Source organism: Schistocerca serialis, chromosome 1 (assembly GCF_023864345.2).
Source record: "Schistocerca serialis cubense isolate TAMUIC-IGC-003099 chromosome 1, iqSchSeri2.2, whole genome shotgun sequence".
In the NCBI taxonomy this organism is placed as follows: Eukaryota; Metazoa; Arthropoda; class Insecta; order Orthoptera; family Acrididae; genus Schistocerca; species Schistocerca serialis.
In genome coordinates, this window is record NC_064638.1 from 140,884,586 (window position 1) to 140,905,435 (window position 20,850).

General features: G+C 37.6%; 1 protein-coding gene across 2 annotated transcripts in view; it reads right to left on the reverse strand.

The window, feature by feature from the left end:
• Positions 1-2,274: 2,274 nt before the first annotated feature.
• LOC126464393 (protein maph-9-like) overlaps positions 2,275-20,850 on the reverse strand; it is a 144,321-nt gene continuing 125,745 nt past the window's right edge. The window contains exons 7-8 of one of the 2 annotated variants that reach the window (XM_050096230.1): positions 14,040-14,233; positions 2,275-2,829 (exon numbers count right to left, since the gene is read on the reverse strand). In XM_050096230.1, the coding sequence (XP_049952187.1) occupies positions 2,649-2,829; positions 14,040-14,233 (375 nt within the window). In that variant the 3' untranslated portion in view covers positions 2,275-2,648. The remainder of the gene's footprint in view (positions 2,830-14,039; positions 14,234-20,850) is intronic. The other variant, XM_050096232.1, reaches the window with a different exon arrangement.

The following is a 20,850-nucleotide window of genomic DNA, read 5'->3' on the forward strand; positions in this document are numbered from 1 at the left end:
CACTGCAGTAGATGTAATGCCACTTTACACTGCATGCATTCCCACATCGTTTCAATTTGTGATTCATGCAAACTGCCTTTTACTTTTTTTGGCATTGAATCAAAGATCAATATGTTTTGAGAAATGGGCTCAATATTGCACTTGGAATCGAAGAGGTGTTTCACCTAGTATTGGTTTTGTAGACCGGCAATTGGACATTTTTTAACATTACCTCTGCTATGTTTATTTGGTAATCAACATGTTTCCTTTCTCTGACTGTGTATTGTTTCTTGGATAGTGTATATATGAAATAGAGCCATATCCGACACATAATAGTTTGGCGTGAGTCTTGTTCTCACGAGTGTGACGTGATGTTTACGTTTGGCCCACATTGATTTCCACAAGTTGGACATGTCAAAGTACAGCAAGAGGTTAACATCGAACACAAATTTAAGCGTTGAGAAGTCTTTTCTGAAAGTATGGTTTGGAGAGTACAATTGTACATAATACGAAATGCAGATGATAAACAGTTAAGACAAGAATGGAACTGAAGATTTTGAAATGTGATGTTACAGTAGTTTGCCGGATATTAGATGGGTAGATCAAATAATGCTAATGAAGAGATACTGAATTGAGATGGGGAAAAAAGAGATTTATGGCACAACTTGACTAAAAGTAATGATTGGTTGATAGGAAACATCCTGATGCATTGATATGATAATTGAAGAAAGTGTGAGGGTTAAAAATTATAGAAGAGCAAGTCTTGAATACAGAAAGAGGTTCAAATAAATGTACATTACACTAGTTCTGCAGAACTGAAAAGGTTTGCACGGAACAGTCTAGCATGGAGAGCTGCATCAAACCAGTTTTTGGACTGAGGACCACAACAACAAGTTCACAAAGAAAGATTCTTCAACTTATTATGATTTTAAACATGCACAATTAACTATTTTTTTTTTTAGTTTTAAACCCCTTTTGCTGTTATCATGTGTATTAATCATGTACCTGAATGAAAACACTTAACTTGATTAAGTTTGTGTGTGTGTGTGTGTGTGGATATATATGTAGCCCCAAAAACTTAACACATACCTACTTTTTATATTTAGTTGTTTGATTATTTGTAGTTATACATTCTGGTATTCTGAAAGAAACGCTAAACTTTACACGCTAATTTTATCAAAAATTAATGACAAGAAATTTCCAATGAAACATTTAAACCATGTATATCATAGCAGAGTGCTACATTGTTCTTTGCAATCAATGACAGTTTGGCAATCAGTACTTTGTTCTAAAACTGTGACGCTACAAAATGCCCAAAAATATTACAAGTCGATATAGTCTTTGGCATTGGGAACCTTGTAACTGACAGGATTCATTTGAGGTGTCTTAAATTGCACCCACCACTTTCTATTTGGGGTAGCATGAAGTCTGCTACTGAGCTCAGTATCTTCATCTGATGGTTGGTTCTGAGGCTTCTTCCATTGTGATGCAATTTTCACAAACTGGAATGTACATAATCTATTCCCCATGAAATATACACCTGGTCTATTTATATCATGTTTAAAATAATACAGAATACTTATGATTAAAGGACATGCTACCTCTTCTGGTCAAATGTTATCTAAGTGGACTGCCACTTTGTGACTAGAAAAGAATTACTTCCAGTCATTGGCTTCCCAGTCAGTTCATCAGAGTATCACAGAAGCAAAGCATGTGTCATAATTAACTGTGAACATAATTCAATGGTTTACATTTATATATCTGTAAAAGATGGATCACGTAACATCATGTGAAGTGGATAAATGCAAGAATGACCTACCAGAAAAGTATTATTTAAGTGTAAATGTGAACAGAACGTGTGCTAGTGACCAACTGGTCATGGTCAGGAATGGGAAAAGAACCGAGAAAATGTACGAACAAAGATCCATTTTACTTGCGTTCAAACATGGTGACACGAGCCTAATACATCTAAGGAAGTCTTAGTTCGAGACTGCAAAATTTGTATCTGTTTGTTTGTAAACTACAAAATATAGATCAATGGCAGGATAGTAATTTCAGGTTATTCACTGAGAAATGCAGATGTCAGCACAGAGAGAGAGAGAAAGAGAGAGAGAGATTTGAAGAGCAGACCCTCAGTGTTTAAAATTTTATTGTCTGCCAACAAAGACAATAAGAGTAATCATAAAACATATTAACATAACAGAAAAATTACAATTTACAAAACTGATAATATACCTCAATAACATTACAAAATATGAGATCTCAGTATTTTTAGAAATTCCACATTTACTTCTCACATACAGTGCTGTTTGGAACTAAATACAGCTAATACTTGTTGATATACAGTCTGCTAATATTGTTGGTAAAAAAAAAGACATGTATGAGATCATATTTTATACTAAGAAATGAGTGAAAGATATTGTTGTAATTGAAAGATGCTTCCAATGAATTCTTACATTTCTCTTCTTTAAATATAGGAATCTCATTATGATCCCAGAAATGATCATTTATTTTCTGGCAACAAAGAAATTAGGAATGAACTTAAAAAAACAACATTAACATAACAGAAAAATGATAAATTTATTCTTAATTTTTTTTTAATTTTTGGAATAAAATTTCTGTTGGAGAAATGGTTCTGATATGTTCTTAACCTGATACCACTAAATAAATTATGTTAGTTGTATTGGCCCTCCACCTGGATTCCATGGTACAGGTGAAACAGGACCTGACCGGCCAAATTTTTTCCTATGTTCCACTCTCTCCAGCCAGTCTTCAAATGCCTGCTCTGCCTGGTACAGTCTTTCTGTGGCACGCATCTGTTCTCTCTGTATCTTGACTCGGTTATGTCGCCTGGAATGGTAATTGCAATTTGTAGAATATGTCTGTATGCTATGAAAGTGTTCCACCATTTTACATTAGATATTTTATACTTCCATGCACCAATAGTGGACATATTCTCATGGCTACGAAACATATCAAGGAATATAATATACAGGATGAGACCCATAAAGTATAACACCCTTTTTATTTCTTAAACAGTTTAAGATACTGTGAGGCACATAATTTTGTTTTATGCTTAATGCTCTTAATTCATTTATTAATAGTTGCAAAAACCCTGTTTCAATATCTTGAAATATTCACAAATGAAAGAGTTTTACATCTTATGCAACTCACCTCTCTACAGATATTTTACCCAAGACTTAATGTGCTTAGATTTAGTATTCATACCACAAGCCTTCAAAAATATGGAGCAACTAAAAACACTAATTTTCATTTACAGATTAATAAACTGATACAGTAGGTGTAACATACACAGAATGATGATGTATCATGTTTACTTTTATTGATCACATTCCTGCAGTTAAAGTACACATTAGTTGAATACTACACAGCATTCAAGTTATGTTATATTACTATATATTATGTTATATTCTTGATTTCTGTCCAGTTACTGAAAATATGTGTTCCTGGAATAACTGACATCTTTTTTGACTCAAGTGAGTGATGTTCAAGTCTTTGTGCAGATTGTTCTTATTCTTCATACTGAATGTTTGAACTAAGCCACTGGTTAAAAGAGCTGTACATTATTCACAGTTAATTTTCTTAAGGACTCACCATAACAAAAACCATTAGTTAGTATACTTTGAACATATTTCCACAACACACTTCAATTCACAACAAAAATCATTCATGTTACATGCTTTTGGGCTTAGCTTGGACTGAGAAATTGCCTTAAAATATAATACCATTTGACACAGATGGAGAGACAGGTCAAATATTACATGCATTATATATAGTGTAATTGGAAGGGAACAAATACAAAATGCACACAGGATCTATTCCAAGAAGAATTGTCCATCATATGGAAGAGGTCATCCTGGGAGCAATAAAAATCTTGGGTTACTGCTAGGTGAAGTAAACTATTCATGTCAGAACCAATGGCATCTATCAACTGAATTTGAAATTATATTGAAAAAAAGGTGACTACTAAAATCCAGCAAAGCACCAGGCCCTGGGTATAACTGGCTGATTTTGAATTCAATATACAGCACTAGAAGTCCCAATTATTACTTTTGTTTTATCAAGAACCTCATCTGCAGTAAATAAATAATCTCATATGATGGGAAAAGAATGCAGGTCAGTCATGTTTACTATACGAGCAAATATGTTTTTCAGAATTACAGACCAGTATCTCCCATTATTGCCTGTTTTACAATCTTAAAGCATACTCTAAAATAAAGCATTATAATGATCCTGGAGGAACAGAAGTCTCTCTCAAACACTTAGCATTTTTTTTTTTTTTTTTTTTTTTTTTTTTTTTTTTGGGGGGGGGGGGGGGGGGGGCACTGAAAGACCTGAGTCAGAATAAGGCCCCCGGAGTAGACAACATTCCATTGGAACTACTGACGGCCTTGGGAGAGCCAGTCCTGACAAAACTCTACCATCTGGTGAGCAAGATGTATAAAACAGGCGAAATACCCTCAGACTTCAAGAAGAATATAATAATTCCAATCCCAAAGGAAGCAGGTGTTGACAGATGTGAGAATTACCGAACAATCAGTTTAATAAGCCATAGCTGCAAAATACTAACACGAATTCTTTACAGACAAATGGAAAAACTAGTAGAAGCTGACCTTGGGGAAGATCAGTTTGGATTCCGTAGAAATACTGGAACACGTGAGGCAATACTGACCTTACGACTTATCTTAGAGGAAAGATTAAGGAAAGGCAAACCTACGTTTCTAGCATTTGTAGACTTAGAGAAAGCTTTTGACAATGTTGACTGGAATACTCTCTTTCAAATTCTAAAGGTGGCAGGGGTAAAATACAGGGAGCAAAAGGCTATTTACAATTTGTACAGAAACCAGATGGCAGTTATAAGAGTCGAGGGACATGAAAGGGAAGCAGTAGTTGGGAAGGGAGTAAGACAGGGTTGTAGCCTCTCCCCGATGTTATTCAATCTGTATATTGAGCAAGCAGTAAAGGAAAGAAAAGAAAAATTCGGAGTAGGTATTAAAATCCATGGAGAAGAAATAAAAACTTTGAGGTTCGCCGATGACATTGTAATTCTGTCAGAGACAGCAAAGGACTTGGAAGAGCAGTTGAACGGAAAGGATGGTGTCTTGAAGGGAGGATATAAGATGAACATCAACAAAAGCAAAACAAGGATAATGGAATGTAGTCGAATTAAGTCGGGTGATGTTGAGGGTATTAGATTAGGAAATGAGACACTTAAAGTAGTAAAGCAGTTTTGCTATTTGGGGAGCAAAATAACTGATGATGGTCGAAGTAGAGAGGATATAAAATGTAGACTGGCAATGGCAAGGAAAGCGTTTCTGAAGAAGAGAAATTTGTTAACATCGAGTATAGATTTAAGTGTCAGGAAGTCATTTCTGAAAGTATTTGTATGGAGTGTAGCCATGAATGGAAGTGAAACATGGACGGTAAATAGTTTGGACAAGAAGAGAATAGAAGCTTTCGAAATGTGGTGCTACAGAAGAGTGCTGAAGATTAGATGGGTAGATCACATAACTAATGAGGAGGTACTGAATAGGATTGGGGAGAAGAGGAGTTTGTGGCACAACTTGACCAGAAGAAGGGATCGGTTGGTAGGACATGTTCTGAGGCATCAAGGGATCACCAATTTAGTATTGGAGGGCAGCGTGGAGGGTAAAAATCGTAGGGGGAGACCAAGAGATGAATACACAAAGCAGATTCAGAAGGATGTAGGTTGCAGTAGGTACTGGGAGATGAAGAAGCTTGCACAGGATAGAGTAGCATGGAGAGCTGCATCAAACCAGTCTCAGGACTGAAAACCACAACAACAACACATTGGGGGGGGGGGGGGGGGGGAGTCTTGTAATTGTAAGAATGTCTTGCAGTAGTAGATGAAAGTGAATTGGCAGAGCCTGTCTCCTAGATTTCTGATAGGTGTTTGACATTGTACCACATGGAAAACTTATAACAACTAAGATTCGGTAATGAAAGGTTTGTAGAACATAAATTATTTAGGAGTAAAGGCAGCAATTCACAGATTAGTAGAGGCATTCTGTCAGTGACAGGCACATAAACATAGCTGAAAACTTTGTTAACTTCCAGAAGAATCCTTTTTTGATCTAGAGGATACATAAGAACATACAGATACACTATGCTGGCTGAAGAGACAATGCCAGGACTGCAGTGCTGCATGTTGACTGGGGTAAGGGTTTGTGTTGGTTGGAGTGGGAAAGTGGAGAAAGGAACTGGGGAATGAGAGGGAGGGAAGGGTAACTGACAGCTCAGAGAGAGCCAGCAGGTGCATGGAAAAAAGAGTGTGACAGGGACACAGGCACTGGTAAATTTGTGCACTCCACTTGCGAGGGGCGTGATAGAACAGAGGAAGGGGAGAATGCTGGGAAGAGGGTGTGGGTGCAGGATGAGTGTAGTTAGGGTCCTGGGGCAGGGTAGGGTGGGGTTGGGTGGGTGTGTGGCTGGGGGCTAATGGAGATTGAGACCAGGAGCATTTCGGCAATGAAGGATGTACGTACATCACCCACCTATGTAGTTCAGAAAAGTTGGCGTTGGGGGATGGAACCACATGGCACAGAATTATGAAGCAGCAATTGAAATCAAGAACGCTGTGTTCAGCAGCATTTCCCACCATTTAGTGGTCAACTCTTGGCCACGGTTTGGTGGTGTCCATTCATTTGAGAGGACATCTGGTTGGTGGTCATGCCCAAATAAAATGCTGTGCAAAATTGCTTCAGAGTAAGTACATGACATGGCTGCTTTAACAGGTGGGCCTGCTTCTGATGGTATAGGATAAGGCTGTGGTCTACCACAGAGATATGAGCTGTGTGATAAGGAACTGGGAGCAGGTGTGACATTAGGAATGACCAGGATATTGCATTTATTGGGTGGGCAACAGAATACCACATTGGGAGGGATGGGTGGAACCGTAGATATGATGTTCCTCATTTCCAGCCAAGATCACAAATTGCCAAAAGCCCTGGTGTAGGATGTGGTTTCCAGTTTGGAATGATATTGGGTAATGAGAGGGGTGCTCATTTTTAGCTGGTTCTTCAGGGTGATGAGAGGATTAGGGGTGTGTGAGAGCATGGGGTGGGAAATTAGTCTGTGGACTAGGTTCAGAGGATAGTATCTTTCTGTGAAGGCCTTAATGAGACCAGCATACTGGGCAAGGGAATTCTTGACACTGCAGATGCACTATCAGAGGTGACCCCATTATATGAGAGTGATCTCAGATTATTTTGTTTGTGTCTATAGATCTGCAATAATTTAGAAAGGGTAATATTTTCCACTTGGCTTCTAATTTAATGTATTTATTCACCATGTTCATGATTTGGGCCTAATATGCCATTCTCAGTATTTACTGATGTGACAAATGCCGAGTTGCAGGCCCCCTATAACTGGCTAGCCAAGTCAGCTCAAAAGTCTGAGGAAGGTAAGGCACATCACCTCCATCAGGACCATGCCTAGTAAAGCACTGTGGTCCTCAAAACAATCTTTGGCTGATGACTGCTTTACTTTACTATGTCATTTTCAAGTGAGAGCTCATTGCAAAGTACATCAGTATATATCATTCCTTTTAAGAGGGCACTGTCCTTGTGTCAAACATGTTTACGTAGTCCATGTGTATAACAGGATGGGAGTCTTTACCACTTATATGAATGCTAAACACTCCTGTATTATTATACATAAAGAATATTTAAACATGTTTGACACAAGGCAGGGCTTGTATATGAAGGAATCAGACAGCTGTCCAATGCCTTCTGTCAGGTTCAGATTCTGTCAGGTGATTCATCATGATCTGTGCAAGGAGGGCAAGGCCACATTGGAGGTAAGGCTTTGCTTCAAGATAACCAGGGGGGAGTTTGATGGGTGTGGGGGAGAGCTGGTCTTACCATCCTTCCCCAGGTTTGTTCACAGGAAAACAAACCTTTCAGTGAAAGAAAGAACAGCCATCTGCAACCTCAAGACATACCTTGGTTCAGTCACCCTCCCAGCAGACAAAAGCTCCACCAACATTGTGAAGATTCATTGCAATTACATTAAAGAAGGCTTCCACCAATTGACTGATTCCTCCACCTGTAAGCCCTGCCACAGTGATAGTACCTCAGAAGTAGATCAGTCCTGAAATCTCTCCCCTGAATCCATCTCCATCCTAAACCCACTGACCACTGCCCATCAGCATTCTACATGCTTCCCAAAATCCATAACCCCAACAATTTTGGATGCCCCATTGTGGGTGGTTACTGAGTCCCTTTCAAAATGATCTCTGCTCTTGCTGTCCAGCACTTCCAACTAGCTGCCCACAGACTAGTCTCCCAAATTAAAGATATGATCCACTTCATCAGCTCTTCACCCTTTTCCCACTACCACCTGGATCCTTGCTTGTCACTATTGACACCAACTCCTGGTACACTAACATCCCTTATGTTCTTGTCCTTACCATTATTAAAAACTACCTCTCCCAATATCCTTCTTTCTCCAAACTCACCACTTTATTCCTCACCTCTGACTAATCACATCCTCACACGTTACTACTTCTCTTCTGAGGAGAAGATATATGAACAAATCTGCAGAATAGCCATGGGAACATGCTTGGCACTCTCCTATATCAACCTGGGCCATTTAGAGGAAACCTTCCTAGCCTCTCAAAACCCCAAACTCCTTGTCTGATTCTCATTCATTGAGGATATCTTTGCAATATTACCCCAGTGTCAAGACACCCTACCCTCATTCCTCCACAGCCTTGACACCTCCTCTCCCATACAGTTCACCTGGTTCTCCTCAACCCAATGTGTCTGCTTTCTGGATGTTGACCTCCACCTCTGTGGTGGCTCCATCCATTCTTCTCTCCATATCAAGCCAACTAAGCATCAATAGTATCTGCTTTTTAACATTTGTCATCCCTTCCACACCAAGAAAGTTACTCTCATTCAATCTGGCCACCTATGGATGTCATATTTGCAGTGATGAGAATTCTGTTGCTCATATGCTGAAGCTCTTCACAGAGTAGCAGTGGTACTCTACTGCCAAACCAATATACGCAGTCTTCGTCCATCATTATCCCACACCCATTTCCAACCCATTGCCCCATGGGTCATATCCCTGTGGAAGACCCAGGTGCAAGATATGTCCAATACACCCACCCATCATATCCTATTGTAGTCCCATCAGAGGCTTACTCTATCTCACCAGTAGCAGGGCCACCTGTCAAAGCAGCCACACCAAATACTGTACCTACTCAGCTGCAATTTCTCCACAGCTTTTTATGTAGGCATTACCGCCAACCAGTTGTCCACCTGAATGGCCTGCACCAACCTGTAGCCCAAAGCAGAGTTGACAACCCTGTATCATAATGCACTGCTGAACACAATGCACTTGATTTCAATGGATCTTTCACAATGTGTGCCATCTGGACCATCCTCCATCCCCTTCCCCAATACCAGCTTTTCTGAACTATGTAGATGGATCGGTACTGATTTATTCAAATACTTGAACATTACTACTCAGGCACAGTAACTTGGTGTTGTGTGCAGTGGCTGCTAGCATACAATGTAAGGGATTTTACTTATTCCTTCTTTCCCAACATCCCCTATGAGAAGTGGCGACATATAGAACCTGGAAGCAGTGGCCATGAATGTGTGACTTGTGCATTTATGAAAGTGGGTGTGCTTTTCTATGTCTGAAGAAGGATTAATAGCTGATATTAATCTACCAATTTCTTTCAATGTGCCTGTCTGGTGCTCAGTACTTCTTTTATGTAGTGAGTAGGAATCTATCCATTTAATATTGTCTCAGAAATTTTTTTCTTCTGCAGTTCAAGTATTAGGCCTAGGCCTGTTATGTTGCCCATTACTCCATAGCCTTGCCACACCTCTTTGGCTTAAGGGATTATAATTTATAACTTTGTAATCTAGTCTGCTCCTGTTCATTCTGCCCAGACATTCACTTCATTTTCTTCTGTTGTCTCTAGTTTCATTTCTTATGTTAAATATGTTTAAATTCCTTCCTCATGCCAGTAGTTCTTAATCTTTTTACACAGGTATAGTGTTTTGCAGCCCCAATAAGTCTCATTTAAGATGCCTGGCTCTTACATTTTTGTGTAGTTTGTAACTGACCCATGACCCACTATGTAGAGTAGTGTGGAAAGGCCATTACTTTATAAAACTTCATGAATGTTTTTGTATTTTGGTTCTAAAGTATCTGTATATTGTTCCAGATATGTTTCCAAATGTTGCTACATTTTTGTCTGTATCTTTGTCATACTCATATGTGTAATCATATACCAGATAATTAAAATGGCTGGCCTGTTCTACTACTGTATTATTTACTACTATTTTTGTTCTTACAGGGTCTTGTCCTATAAAAGTCACTGTTTTAGTTTTATTTGTGGATATAGTCATGTTGTAGCGTGTTAGTAATGATAGGTCCTGTTAGTGGTGAAAGGTGCAGCTAGCTCTCTGTATCTAAAGCGACTATTGTGTTTTTATATGGGCTTCTTAATGTATGTATTAAATGGTATGAGTACCCTCTTTTCTTTGTTGTGGTGTGGTTACCCTCTTTTCTTTATCACACACTTTGTCCAGATCAACAAATGCTAAGTGGGCTTCTTAATTAAATTCTGCATGTTTTTCATTGATTTCTGTCCACAAGTGTTGACAGACCTATTGGTACATCAGTTCGATTATCGCTTCATCACAAATATTACACGTGTAAACCTGTTTGTTCTTCATTTAATAAGCACTCTGATATTACTTTTAAATCTGCTGTTCAGGATCCATGGAGCTAACCCCTCTATTACTCTGACAGTTACTTCTATCTCCTTTTTTATACAGTGATATAACTTTTGCTGGTGCTGTGCTCTTAGTATGACATTTCTTCTCCAACACACATTGAATAGATTTAACAGTTTCAGGTGGAGAGAGATTTCACTGTATTTCAGGAGTTCAATGTTGATGCTGCTCATGTCTGACAGTTTTCCTGTTTTTCAAAACCATCATAGGCTCTGTCACCTCTTCTGTGTATTTGTCACCCACATCTTGTGAGTCTATATATGCTATTTCACCATTTTCTCTCTGCCTGTCTAAATGCCAAAGGCATTAGTAGTGTTTGACTCATAGCTGCTGTTCAATGTTATTTATCTGTACTGTTTCTCTGTCTACTTTGTTAAGTATTTTCATTGTCTTACAGGCTAGTGCTTGTCTTCCGTGGATATCATCTTCAGTTATACTTACAAACTGTTTCCAATATTCTTGGTGGCTATCTTTTACCATCTTTTTTTAGCAATGTACCTTTTCTGTTCATAAATCTGTTGTTTTATTCTGTTGGCACCTTAAGCCATTCAAGATGAACTTATTGTTCGAGCTTTATGGTTGCTCCAAGGCCAGGTGACTAGATTCTGAGGGCCCTCTCCAATGTATCTTTCTTATTATCTGGTGTTTCATCAGCAGCATTCATTATTGTTTTCCTTATATTCATGCTCAATGTCTTCATCTGTCTGCTACAGATATCTGTTTAATCTCTTTCATATGGTTCTCTGTCACTGTCTTCATTAAGCAAATATACTTTATGAACTTCACAATTTGTATGTTCTTTGGGCAACTACTGTTTTTCTTTCATTTTGTGAACAGATCTATTTCAGACATTATGACACAGGGCATCCACAACTGCAGCATATGATTTGAACAGAATTTCAGCATTAATTGCATTTTTATGTAAATAAAAGTGCAACTAGTGCTGAAAGTCCATTCAGATTTATGGAGTAGTCAAGGCAGTTACAGTTTCTCTCTGTTGTTTAATCACACATTTGTTAATATAATTAAATAATTCCTAAATTATAGTGAGAAAAATTATATATAAAAACAAAGATGAGGTGACTTACCGAACAAAAGCGCTGGCAGGTCGATAGACACACAAACAAACACAAACATACACACAAAATTCAAGCTTTCGCAACAAACTGTTGCCTCATCAGGAAAGAGGGAAGGAGAGGGGAAGACGAAAGGAAGTGGGTTTTAAGGGAGAGGGTAAGGAGTCATTCCAATCCCGGGAGCGGAAAGACTTACCTTTGGGGGAAAAAAGGACAGGTATACACTCGCACACACGCACATATCCATCCACACATACAGACACAAGCAGACATATTTAAATATGTCTGCTTGTGTCTGTATGTGTGGATGGATATATTTAAATATGGACATATTTAAATATGTCTGCTTGTGTCTGTATGTGTGGATGGATATGTGCGTGTGTGCGAGTGTATACCTGTCCTTTTTTCCTCCTAAGGTATGTCTTTCCGCTCCAGGGATTGGAATGACTCCTTACCCTCTCCCTTAAAACCCACTTCCTTTCATCTTCCCCTCTCCTTCCCTCTTTCCTGATGAGGCAACAGTTTGTTGCGAAAGCTTGAATTTTGTGTGTATGTTTGTGTTTGTTTGTGTGTCTATCGACCTGCCAGCGCTTTTGTTCGGTAAGTCACCTCATCTTTGTTTTTATATATAATTTTTCCCACGTGGAATGTTTCCTTCCATTATATTGATATCATAAACTAAATTATAGTGAGAATTATGAAAAAGATTACATAAAAGTGCAGGGTTTGAGTTAAACTTTTCGTTACAGAATCTTGAAATTATAAGGGTTTTTGTCATTTAGATCACAGTAGCACTGAGTCTTGAAGGAATCAACAACCACCACACAGACAATTTATAAAAGGAAGAAAGCTTTAAAGCTTTTTTTTAAAAAAAAAAAAAAAAAAAAAAAAAAAAAAAATTAAGGATTCCATATCAAACAGTGCACACTATGCGCTTATATTATCCAAAATCAATATAATATGCATTAATTCAGTATGAAACTACATGATGTGATACATATTGAATAAAATGTACTTACTTATCAGATACTTAAGTTAGGACAACAAATGTGCAGCCAGCACCAGCATAACGCAGCTAACAATTATAAATTCTTGGCTGGTAAAATGAGTAGTTTCTTTGTGGAAGAACTGCCACAAAAAAGCAAAAAATATGAGAAAAAATAAATGTGAAGGGAACAGGAAGGTAACCAGAATGTCACATCAAGACAAACATGCTAAATATAAGACTAGAAATGAAAATAACAATGAGAATAAAGCTAAGATTTAGATTTCAGAATGCCCATTGACTCGCAGCTAAACCGGACACTAGAACAACATATTTTGCGTATGTCCATTCTGTAATGCATTACAGCTTAACTTTCTGGGGAACAAGTGAGCAGAATGTACAAACAAACGCTGTATGAATAATAACAAAAAGTGCAAGAGATCCCTGGGGCATCCCCCACTTGACAGTACCCCACTCAGATCCCACATCACAGCCGTTATCAACATTGTGAATAATGACCTTTTGCTGCCTGTTGCTAAAGTAAGAGGTGAACCAATTGTGAGCTACTCCCCGTATTCCGTAATGGTCCAACTTTTCACAAAGTGATCTCATAAAAAAACTGTTAATCAGTGTCCAGCAAACAGGTCTCTACATGAATATAGAACCAGATCCTGCCACCACTTACATCTTAGTAGGAAAAACAAAAAAACAAAAAATAGTGTGCTATATAATGGAATTAACTATAAAAAGGACAGAAATAAATGAAAAATGAATAAAAGGAGGAAAAACAAATACAGAAAAATAAATAACACAATCACACAAATAAGTGAAGAGTGCACGTGTGTGTGTGTGTGTGTGTGTGTGTGCGCGCGTGTGCGTGTGTGTGTGTGTGTGTGTTTTACCAACAACCCATAAATATTGCTTGGCTGATGGCTACGTCAAAACTGGTCAACAGTCAACATTTCATTGAGATTCCTTTTAGAGGGCTGGGAGCCTCCATGAATTCCCAGCATGTTTTGACACAGCACTCAGCCAAACAATATTTTTGGGCTATTGATAACGATTAGACGGTCAAAGCTGGTAGAGGCACAAAATAAATTTTGTTAGCACTGAGTGAAATAAACTTTACAGTGAAAAATAATATGGTCACTGATGTTCTCAGCCAGTAGCAAGGCAAATATGTACAATTTGTCAAACCTGTTTCTTTCTTGTTGGGTTTTGATTTCAGTATCCTTAAGTGCCTTCCAGGCAGAAAATGCCTTCTGAGCTGCCTCTGCCTTTTCCATCTTCTCTTTTCTCTCTTTGGCTGCCTTTTGCCTTCTCTTCATGACTTCCTCTTTATTCTTTGCTTGGAATGCTTCATCTGCACGTTGTTTCCATACCCGATAACTCTTAATATTTTCATGAGTGAAGAAAGGAAAAATTAGTCAATTGTAATACAGATCAATTGAACATGGAAGTGAAATCATTGTATTTGAGGTGCTTCATTCTATGAAATAATCAGCAAATTAAAATTAAAACCTAATGAGCTCCACACAGTATACATACTTGGCAGTATAAAACAGTTGCTACAGCTGAAGTTTGAGATTCGCACCAAGTAGTCTGTGAGCTACTAAAATAACAGAGTACACAATACCGCTCATAAAGATTTACATGTTTAATTGCGAGCATGATAGAATGAGGTACATTTTCTTGATACTCAGAATAAGGATACACACTTTTAAAAACTCACAAGGAATCCTGTGGCATTTAATTTCTCATGATGTGGATAAGGAAACTGCAATTACTTTGTTGACTTGGAGTAAAAGATGTAAAATTGTTAAGATACATCACTTCAACATTGGAGAAAACAGTACAATGTGTATATAGCTTAGTGTGTTTGTTGAAAGGTTAGACTGCACTTCCATTTTGTTACATGTGATTCAACACTCCTCCCACCCCTACCCAAAGCTGCATATTCTTCTGTTGTTGCTATACTGTGTTGCATCTGTAAAGCACTTAAAATTAACAGAGAAAAGAGATCGCAGTTCTTGTTAAGTTGTTTTGGACCCTGAAACTGGCAGAACATGATTTCTTCACCAATTAATATGCTTCCGCAGATCTCATACTTTAGTGAGGAAGTCTATTAAGACGGAAATAAATCCCTCATTTCTTGGCACCTACTCCCCTAATGTTTCAAAGATTACTTCATCTTCTTGGTATGGGGTCTGGCCAGTTTTCTTGTAGCATCCATCTCATTCCTGTTCACGCATTTTTGATGGGTTCTATGCATAAACATGTGAGGAGAACACTTAGGAATAATAATCTTGTCTGTTCTGCAGACAATCACAGCAACATCTCAACATGTGTTCTGGAAACTAGTCTTTCAGAAAACAGATTACTCCCTCACAATACAATTATTGAACCGATGGGATTGTGGCATTACTCATAATTACTGGACAACATGAATCCAGTGATCACCCTGTGAAGCACTTCAGGTCCAAATAAAGAGATCCAGCCACATGCCGCCACAGACACGTCACTATGAGATGACTCACAGACATATATGGGGTCAAAATGAACATGTTGTGACTTATTTACTTATATTTAACCATTGTTAACTGAGAAAAATACCATTTCATCAGAAAATACAAAGTTATGTATACACTTGCAAACTGAGCCCTGTCTGAATAACTCTTGAGCAAGTTACTCACAAGTGTGTATGTTGCTCATGAGCTGTTCATGAATTGCTCAATGAGAGCCATCTACTGTTAGCATTTCTGGTGATGACAAAGGGATGTTCAGGCTCAGAGTGCTGATGCACTTGTGAGCAATGTTGCTCAAAGAATGCTCAGACGAGGGAAGCTCTCAGTCACAGCTTTTTCCCCAAGCTGTTCATCAGCTGCTCATGAACATATTGCCCACAATGATACACACACCTCAATGTTTCACCAGTTATGATGGACATTTTCCTTGGCAAATCCTAACCACTCTTTGAGGACTACTTGTTTAATTTGTTGTCTGGTCTCCTAAAGCTGGTGCCAAATTGTACCCACTGATCAGGGAAATGAAGTAACATGTTTCAATTGCATTTTGTTTAAAAATTGATTTTACAATGATGTGTTCACCTTCTCACTGTCCTGGATCAGTTGTGAAACACACCACAGTTATGTTCCTGCATGCATTCTGGATCCTTCAGTTATGCAATACTGTTGTATCCACCAAACTCACAACTGTCATATAATGTCTTGGCCTTTTGATGATGAAAAATTTTCTTCTTTCATAAGAGCAGTGGTGTGGTCATGACTAGCCTGTTATTGATGAAGTTCACGAATAAGTGGCTGGACTCAAAGTGAAATGATTCAGGTATCTGACATATAATCTTCAGTCAACTGCCTGGTACAGAATGAATGATAAGCTTATAGAGATATTTAACTTGTTGCACTAGACTGTTTTACATTTGTGAGGTATATTCTAATGTAAAAAAAGAACACAACTTGAGAATGACATTTTAGTGTGAGAGAGGTGGCTCTATAAGGAAGTTAAGCACATTCCACTGTTCACAGCTGTCTATGTAATGTTGCTAAGCTTTTGGAGGATGTCCTTCTTCAGAGATAACTACAGAATATACATTCACACAGTTGCACACACATACAAATTTGGATGCAGAGTGTGGGGAGATTCTGCAAATGTGCCCATACAAAGAGCCAGTAAAGAATGCTGTAAGATGCTTAATAAAAACTCTTCTAGAGATTCCAGCAGAAATAAATTCAGGGAACTAAACATAATGAAAACAGCATCACTATACATACATGAAAAAATTATCTGTGTAAAAAGTAGCCATGCTGCATTGTTACAAAGAGATATCCATAACTATAACGCAAGAAATAATGATTATCATATTGAAGGAAATCAACTCAAATTAACTTGCAAAGAACCTATAAAATCAGGATGACTTTTGTACAACAGTTTGCCAAACTATATGAAGATAATAGAAAACATGTCTGTTTTCAAAAATAGACTAACATCTCACTTGATTAAAACTTCTCCATACAGTGTTAAAAAATACCTTGAAGTAAAAAACTAATGTATTGTTTCATATGTAACTGTGAAAATATGTAAAAACTTGCAGAAAGCATAAAGTGATTTTAATCTTTGGTAATTATGTACATATACCATTGTTTTTTTTTGTATAGATACTTGTATTTCAGAGGATATTTTGAAGAAATCAGCCATTTTACTGATGTATGTATGTAGTTATGTATATTTTAAACTTCTAATTTTTCACATTTCATGTAAACTTATCCAATACCATTGTAGAGAACGCTCCACAGACATAAAAAATTTAATAAATGTCTTAAGTGAGGAAGTCTTGTTGCCAAGCATGCTAGGTACCAGATAGCGTTCTGAATGAAATCCAGTTCTATGGTTGAAGTCCCCTACAATGCTTCATTTTCATACTATACCTATATCTGGTTATATAGGTACCAATTTCTAGTTTTTGTAAATAAACAATAAGGGTGCATTATTAGAGAACAATCAACAGTCATTTATTGTGATACTGTTTTCTGCTGTCATCAGTTACCATTATTAGAATAAATTACTTTTGATTTCTGATCGTCTCTCAGACAGTGTTTCCCATTTCTTGAAATAAAGAGCAGAATCTGTCCATGCACCTAATTTGTTTAAAACTCTGAATAATTTATAGAATGGAAACTCAAAACAAGATTGAAATGAACAACTTCCTCAAACTAGTAGTGAACAGTTATTTCAACTACAGTTATTTCCTATGGTACTTCATCCGAAATATGTTATAACCATTATTATTATTGTTGTTGTTGTTGTTGCTGCTGCTGCTGTCAAGCAGTGAAAACGTTTTCAGTTTATCAATCATGCAGTCTCCACAGGAGCTCTGGATCAGAGCCATCCCATAACAGTGGGCTAAAGATAGAAGGGCTACCACTGATTTTAGAGGCCACTGACTTTAGAGGTTTTTGCTAGTTTTATCATCCTGTCCACCAGAAGTGCACCTACCCTCAGAAATCATTAACACATTTTTTGATAAAAATCCTGGCCACCTGCTGGTCACCACAGTGAGTAGTAAAAGCTGATCACTTAACTCAACAATAAAGTGTTAGAATCCTTGAGCCCAGCAGAAGGCATGAGCTGTACATGCTGTAGAGGGAGTTTTCTATCGTTTGAATAAAATGTTTCCATATTTGCTAATGTTTTAGTGGTAAATGGCACACAGAATTAAAGAACAGTACTAGTGCATGAGGTTAGGGTTCCATGGCTACTGTTGCCTTCAGAAAACATTACTAGCTATGTAACTAACTGCATCATCATGTTGTTTTATAAACCAATGTTTTGGTCACTATTGGAAATGGCCTTCACCAGGGTGGTATGAATATTCCACTCTAATGAAGACCGCTTGCAAGAGTGGCCAAAATATTGCTTTATAAAGCAATATGAGTTTGTGAATACATACACAGGAAAGTTTTATTGAAAAACACAAGTACAGTGTTCAATACCATACATTGTCTAATATTTTGAGTTGGTATTTCACCTTCTTAATGAAAATATATGTCTAATCAATGCACAGCCGTTATTTATTTAACTTCCTCATATGAAAATATGAGATGCCGTGCAAAAATATCTTCATAAGTGTTCTGGGCTGGATGTCCATCTCTGAACATCTCACTCTCAATGACTGCTTTGTAGAGAATGTTGATGATAACACTTTTGGGATGCATGAATGCATTCAAAGAATTTAACATGACCCAGAGACAGCACAAATTCATTAGAGATTTTTGTGCCATAGGCAAGTAGTGTACTTGCCCATCCCCTTCCCAACCCTAAATCTGTCATTTAGATGGATGATACATTAGTGGATGTTTTTTTATTTGACCTGGTGGTCTGTGGATTTCTGAGTCCAAAATGAATGTCGACCCTTCTGATATTATGAAGGTTGTATTCTCCCAAGCAATTCTGATGCAGAATGTTAGGAAGACCCTCTGTGATTCCTGTTTTCTTCGTAAAGTCACATGCATCTACATGAAGGACCTATGAGGACATGATGAAAAGTAATGCCCCCAAATGTTTTATACAAAAACTCTTACAGCTTTTTAAATAAAACATTATTAACATTCTACACCTTTATTCTTACATCTATATATTTATTTCTCAACATAGTCACCCTGGCAACAAACTCAATTCTCCCAATGAGAAAACAATTTGTTGTTAGATCGTTTGACTTTGTTCATGGAGCCACAACCTCACCACTGCTTGCACTGCCTCATAAAAGCAAATTCCTTGAGCATGTTCAGAATGTTTTGGAAGCAAATGAAAATTGAATTGGATGGGACCAAGGTAGGACTGTATGGAGGGTGAGCAATGACAGTGAACCCAAGGTATGGGATTGTTGTAGATGTCACAGTGCTCAAGTGTGTTCTGGCTTTTTTGTGCTGAAGGAGATGGTGATGTGTGGGTGAACTCTCAGAATTTGAAACACAATTATAACATTTTTTTTTCTCATACACAGACGGTCACGTTACACACCACTATATTACACGCTGCAGTTCGGAGCCCTCTATCAACAGAGGGCTGCAAATATGCAGACAACAAGAATAAAAATGTAGAACATTATTAACATTTGGTTTATTTAAAAACCTTTAAGAATTTTCACATAAAAAATTTGGAGGCATCACTTTTCAAAATGAATGATTTTACCAACTTGGTTTCTTAATTTACTATGTTAGGTGTGATCTAGCCTCAACTTCAAGTCACAATAAAATTATGTATGGTTAGATACATTTTTTGGGGGGAAATGTCTCAGCTATAATGTCCAATGTTCATTTTTGTTTGTTACCTATGTTGTTACTGACAACAATGTACCACTTATTTTCAAACTCTTGTTTCCTGTTAATAATTGGTTTCAAAACAGTATGTGTGTTAAATAGTCAATGTGAGCATCAATTTTTTTTAAAAAAAGAGGAAAATATTCAATACTGAATAAAAGTCATACATAATATAGTGATTAGAAAATGGGGAAACAAACATCAGCATTGTGAAGGAATTGGGTATCTCATTCCCAATAGTTTCTACAATTTGCAAGGACAAAGAGAAAATACAGTCTCTTTTCAAACACAATTCCTTAAAAGCCAAAACAGCGAGAACATCTGAGCACAAAGATATTGCAGAAGCTTTACTTACATTGTTTCAGCAGCAGAGATCAAATAACATGCAAGTCAGTGGCTCTATTCTACAAGCAAAAGCAAATGGATTTGTGCATCTGTTGGCAAATATAAATTTCAATTGTTCTTCATCTTGGATACAGTGTTTCCAAGCTCACCATGATATTATCACAGGGAATATTTGTAGATCTCTATAGCTTCTCTATACATGCGGGTATAATAATGTGATTTCCTAGCTATCACGTTTGTCTCACTAAATCTAGATCTATGGAACTTAGTGCAGAAGTGTCTTCTAACAAGCAGAAGAAGAAGTTTGATCATTTACAAAAACAGGAAACATTGATTACAGACAATTCCCATACAGTTATCAACTTGTCCAGGAAAGAACTATCCAAGGAGGAAGTCTCTGTTCTCTCGAAAGGAGAAAATTTTCCTATCACTCCATCACAGATTCCCACGGAAGATATTGTTGTCAATAGAGAAGGAGGGATTCATCTGTTATCACCACATTTTGCCGATGAAATCAGGATGGGGACAGCCAGGATATTACGTAAAGCCAAGCCACCCAGCAGTAATTTATCCCTAGGAGAAAAGAAGGCACTATGGGAGATTAATGCAGACAGGAATATTACTGTACTTACTGCTGATAAGGGTAACACTACTGTCATGCTGAAGAGTGAGGATTATCATAGAAAGATCAGTGACCTCTTGGATCCTACCACCTACAAAAAACTGAAAAAGGACCCTACAACAAAAGTGTTAAGTGCTACCCTGCGATTAATAAAAAGCTCTTCCATTCCTACAGAAGATAAAAAATACCTTTGCAAAACAGACGC